The 6074-nt window shown below is 42.0% G+C and overlaps 1 protein-coding gene across 1 annotated transcript; it reads right to left on the reverse strand.

Annotated features, from left to right (window-relative positions):
- Window positions 1-902: 902 nt before the first annotated feature.
- On the reverse strand, window positions 903-5992 carry LOC104070873 (bone morphogenetic protein 2-A-like; the record flags this gene model as incomplete). The annotated part of the gene is made up of 4 exons (XM_009576902.1): window positions 903-1351; window positions 3577-3778; window positions 4975-5091; window positions 5856-5992. Coding segments are annotated over 4 exons (905 nt in total), but the record flags the coding sequence as incomplete, so codon positions are not given.
- Window positions 5993-6074: the final 82 nt, after the last annotated feature.

The following is a 6074-nucleotide window of genomic DNA, read 5'->3' on the forward strand; positions in this document are numbered from 1 at the left end:
AGAATCAGTGAGTACCTTCCATCAAACTTGCCTCAGGTACAGGACCAGGCCAGCACCCAGCATGTTCTCAAAGACCTCCAAAGCTTAATGGTCTTCCTTCTTCCTGCTAAACTATGGGGATTCTGACCCAAGCTTAGGATCTCATTGTACAGCCACTGTATAAATACACAAAGGCAATTTCTGCTGCCACACAGCCTAACAGCCACAGCAGACCATGGTGGAAGAGAATGACTTTACAAAGAGAGGGACTGGCTGACCCTTCATCATACAGAGGTGTGGCCCTGGGTTGGAAGCCAAGTTTGCTGATTCCCAGACAAATGCTGACCTATGTCTTCCCTCGGACTGGCTAGCAAGTCCCAGAGGACTTACAAGGAGGTCTCTGCGTTTGGTAGAGCTGCACGAAGAACAGGAGGAAGAAGTGCATTTTCGGGTAATGCATGAGCTGCAGACGGTAGAGGCCTCTGAGATTAGCTCTGGGCAAACACTTATCCTGAAAGCTCCATGTCGGAGTGTACATCCCCACTGGATCATGCATGCTTGTTAAATCACAGGAAATTCTGAGCCTCAATATATAGAACAAGACCTTAATTTGAACGCTCAACTTAATGTGTTTCAACTCCTTCACATAGCAAGTTCTTGTTTTTAATGGTTTCCTCTGGTGTACAGGCACTCAAAGAGCTCTCCATGCAGGTCAGCATACCCTTCAGAAGCCCACAGCTCTTCAAAAGTCAGTCTTCAACACCTTTCCACACAGACATGGTGAGGGGAGAAGGATTTGAAGCACAGCTGAGTTTCTGGCTCTCCTGCCCTGTAGACTGAAATGCCATCTTCCTTGGTATCTTCAGTGGCAAATGGGGAACTGAATCCAGGTGCACACCAAATGCAGACAAAAAAAGGTCCTGCTAATGACAACCACACCTCGTTGCCACCATGTCTTTATAATTTTTAAGGACCACATTCTCTTTGTCATCAAAGTAGAGAAGATTGAGGGACTTCAATTCATCTGGCACACAGCAGGGTGTGCTGACATCTTGAGACAGTTTAAGTGTATGGACTATGGACTGAACTGTAGCATGGTTTGTTGCATTTAGACTTTCCCCCAAAGGGAAGAGACAGGATCCTCTGCAATAAAATGCATTGTATCCACTTGGGTAAATAATCCATCCTGACCAGCCAATAGCACGGAAGTCAACGTAGAGTTCCCTCCGATGACATGCTGTTACCTGGCTTTTGGCAGAAGGGACTGCAGCAGCTCGAGGTCTCCTGCTCATGCTTGCATTGCTGCTTTCGATGATCTGAGTTTCACGAGGCATGTGTGAACCATCATTTTTGGCAGTGTTCATCTCTGGTTCTGAAAGGAAGTTGCGTGTTAATCTTTCTCAAAAGAAATTTATTTCCCAAGTACAGTATTCTCCATGAAAGTCTATTCCATAAATATACATGAAAGTCTTCAGAGTAGATCTTAAAATGACATTTAACTGTGAAAGTACCAGAAGGGGTCTGTATTCAATTGCCATTTCAGCCATATTTCAAAAACTGCCAAATCTTGTGTTTCACTTTAGAATCATTAAGGTTGGAAAAGACCTCTAAGATCATTGAGTCCAACCGTCAACCCAACACCACCATGGCCACTAAACCATGTCCCTAAGCACCTCATCTACACGTCTTTTAAATACCTCCAGGGATGGTGACTCCACCACTTCCCTGGGCAGCCTGTTCCAAGGCCTGACCACTCTTGCAGTAAAGAAATTTTTCCTAATGTCCAGTCTAAACCTCCCTTGGCACAACTTGATGCCATTTCCTCTCGTCCTATCGCTAGTTACTTGGGAGAAGAGACCAACCCCCACCTCGCTACAACCTCCTTTCCGGTAGTTGTAGAGCGCGATGAGGTCTCCCCTCAGCCTCCTCTTCTCCAGGCTAAACAGCCCCAGTTCCCTCAGCCGCTCCTCATAAGACTTGTTCTCTAGACCCTTCACCAGCTTCGTTGCCCTTCTCTGGACACGCTCCAGCACCTCAATGTCCTTCTTGTAGTGAGGGGCCCAAAACTGAACACAGTATTCAAGGTGCGGCCTCACCAGGGCCGAGTACAGGGGCACGATCACCTCCCTACTCCTGCTGGCCACACTAAAAAAGGAAGGCCCCAACTCAGCAGAAATATAAAGGAAAAGATCAATGATATACTAAATACATTCTGTGAACTCCACAGGCCCTTTTCAGGGCTGAATCTGGTCAGAGCGGTATTAACGGCCTTTCTACGGCCACTCCTACAACACACATCACGCTGAGCGGTGCTAACAGAGGGTGGAGATCACAGCCTTTTTCTCTCTCCAATATTGTCCTCCCAGGAACTCTACGCATACACTTGCAAAACAGGGTGTATTCCTGTAGAGTAATATTTTTAAAAATATTTTTCCATTTTTGGATCTGAAAAAATTACCACCAGGTTTACGGAACTCTGCTCGAGAATTAAGTTTACTGACAACAGGTTTGCTTTCTTAAAGTATCTTCTGAGAAGCCTTGTCCATGGAGACCTCAAGATCCATGTACAGAGGCTGAAAACCACCGATATACAGGCTGATAGAACAATCTGCACAGATTCACTGACCACAAGCAGCAGGCAGGTCTAGGGAGTTTCTTCAATGAGAAATGGGTATCAATTTCTCAATGCTAGCACAGTATTCCATACGGAGTTTGATGCTGATTAAATTGGGATCCAGGATTTCACTATAAAAATTTTCTTTGGAAAACAAAAATAAACAGGCCAGCCTTGTTTTTAATCAATTTCACCACCTAATTCTTAATATTGATGCAAGTCCTACCTAGTTTCTTTCTAATGTGCAAATGCAATAGTCTACCAGAAAACCCTGCAAAACAGAATCATTTTTGTCCCTTCTCCCTGCTTTTGCTCTTTGCATTTATCAGGCTCTAAAATCCAGCCTTAGTTGGTTTTACTGGAAGACCAGTGGGAGAGGTAAAACACGGTGTTTTGTAATTTAAGGGATGAGGGTGTTGTCTTCGATGAAAGCAGCCTTTAGTCACAATGCTAATTAGTCACTGAAGTTCAATAGGTGCTTAAAAACCAAGCCAAGGACAGAGAGGTTTAAACTACTTATTTAACAACCTCTTTCACTCTTGAAAACTGCACTTAATATCTCTACTTACAGTTGCTTTACCAGCATTTTCACAAAGTTTTCCAGGTCACTGAGTTTTTTTAGCCTAAACCTAATCCACAATTTTCACGCAAACTTCACCAGCACAAAAATAATACAAATAGTAATTTAAAAAAAAACAGAACTCCCACTCCTTTACATACAAAATAAACCAGATTCCCCCTAGGCTTTATGAATACGTCCTGCAAACATAGTTTTTCTGAGGGGAGAGGCAACTTAAGATGTTGGGTGACCTACTAGCAAGAACTATCAAATCAAACTCTGATCAGCGAGAAAGCTGAACTTCAAACCTGTTCAACACTGCAAGTAAGTACTGAGATTAGGTATACACGAGGCAGCAGAAGGTAACAGAAGATAAACAGGGAGTTCATATTCCAAAACATCTGCTGCTGTCATGTGAACTTACTTGTGGAAGAGGGTACAAAGCTGAAAGACCTCCGTTTGTTACTGTTGGTGAAGAGGACAAGGAGAGCATTTCTACTCTCCTGCAAAGCGCCCTGGCTCTTAGCAAACTTAACCAGGTTGTGCTCAATTCTATTGTTGAATACATGTGTTGTAGTTATCAAAAAGCCATGGTTGGAGCTGCTGTTTCCAACCCACTTGGAAACCTGGTAATGACAGGGAAACGAAAAAATACTGTTTCAATTTTCTTACTACAGCATTACGATTAAGCAATGTTTATATCAGGAAAAGGGAACAGGCAACAAGCTATGAGAGCGTAAGAACATATATTATGACAGAAGTGAGGTAACTGTATAGCTGAGACTCAATGGAGTTTAATATTTAAACCAGTAATTCAACATTTAAAAATACAAAATACCATATGCATTCCCCAAAGCTACATTTACAGGAAGATAATTAATTTCAGAGAATTTACTAGTGAATAGATGAGTCTAGGAGTTAAAATTAGCATTAAAATAAATCCTCTCTGACTTTAGCCAAGAATTTATTTTTCACAGCAATCTTAATAACAGAATAGTATGAACTCTCCAGACTTTCCATACCATTAAAACTCATTTAAATCTAGCAAACATGGCATTTGAAGAAATTAGCTCGCAATCAAGAAAATTTACTTTATCTAATTGTTGTAATTACAGGCTAATAGATAAGGCCAGGCCATTCTCAAGCAGGGCTATCATGACTTAAGATGCAACTCAAGCGATCATCCAAGCATGCTGTTCAGTCTGACCGTAAAGCTTAGGCAATGAAAAACACTGTCCGAGAGTACAGATTTAAACCCAAGTAACTGTATGTTTTAAATCACATTTGTTTGTTCGCTACGGAAAGGCATTCACATACTGTTATAGTTTAAGGATTCTACAAAACAAATCTTGAACCTAACAAATAAGTCTACAGAGGAAGTTAAATGAAAAACAATCCCACCATGATAAAGTCCAGAAACACAATGTTAAAGCACACTGCACATCTGCTCTGTAATAATGTCACCAGAATAAAAAGGAGAAACGAAAACCTACTCTTAGCACACAACCAATGCCCTCTCCTTTGGCAGTCAAGGACTAACATGTTTTATCACAATGACATACTTGGCCTGATGTCCCTCCTATCGACTAGGTTTGGGTTACTCAATTCTCATCGTGCCTGTGCTGCCAGCAGCATATCAACACTTCTCCTTCAATTCAGGTAGCACCACGTGTACTTTTAAGTGTAGAGAAAAACCTTCTCCCTCTGCTGCTGTCCTTCAGTTTGAACTGACCACAAAACCCAGCATAAGTGCAATGCTGGAGTTATGAGCTGTCATCTTAAGAGACATATAACTAAAATTAAGTCAGAATTCTCTGCTTACTGTCTGTGTGACGTTGAATACTTCCCAACCTTCTGTGTACAGGGACAATAACCTTGATGCAATGAGACGGTTTTTTTGTGGCTTACTTCCACTCTCCAAAAGCTCATACACTTCCACCTTGATGAGAGCAATACAACAAAACAGTAAGAAATGAAACCAATTGTTCTTCCAGTAAAACAAGGAGGATGAAGATTATGCACATTTCTGCCACATCATAGCTGTAAAAGTGTACTATCATTCTAAACCAGGCAAAAAGTAGTTTTTGGACAGTTTAACAGAAAAACAAGTATCACGACATATATCTGCTTCCAGATGTGTTCAGAGGCAGGATACTGGACTGTTTGATACTATAGAAAAATATCCTGACCATCCTTTTTCTTTCTATTTTGAACATCTGATACCGTGAAAGTCTTCTGTTCCTCCGCATCTTCGTCTTCAGTTTGCAAAAAGTCCAATCCTGCCTTTGGCCAAAGGAACAGATACACTCAGCGTCAGAGTCCTCACCTGCCCTATTCTCCTATGCATCCCTGATTGCTGCTATTATTTTTTAAAGTGGCTCAAGCAGATAAATTTTGATTCGAATTTCAAAATATCTCAAAACCCAGAAAAGTATGGTATAGTTTGAGATAGGTCTGACATATGTATCTTTAGGGATAGTTCATTGCTACAGTGCGCAAAGGACAGCATACTGCCAAAGGACAGCCAAAACCTTGCATCTACTTCTTTGCATGCTGGAGGCAAAGAAAAAGTGAGGACGACAATCAAATAAAAATAAAAATAAAGTAGACTTATGTGGTAAATGGTTGCGCTCCTCATTTTCAGTATTATTAACAATGAAAGCACAAGTAAGCGTTTACTTGACAGACTATTTCCCCACTTACTTTGCAGAAGTGTTTCACATCAGACCTAGACACATGTGCCCTCTTCAGCTTGAAGACCCTGAACTCGGCTTTCAGCATCTGCTCGCCCCTCTCCATCGCGCTGATGTCGAAGTAGAAGTGGTACTGGTCCACGGGAACTGGAAGAGAGCCTTGTTTAGGAACAACGCAGGATCCCGCAAAATAAGCCGTCCCCCCGCGTCTTCCACAGCAGCTGCCGGG

Source organism: Fulmarus glacialis, unplaced genomic scaffold, assembly GCF_000690835.1.
Source record: "Fulmarus glacialis isolate BGI_N327 unplaced genomic scaffold, ASM69083v1 scaffold44694, whole genome shotgun sequence".
NCBI lineage: Eukaryota > Metazoa > Chordata > Aves > Procellariiformes > Procellariidae > Fulmarus > Fulmarus glacialis.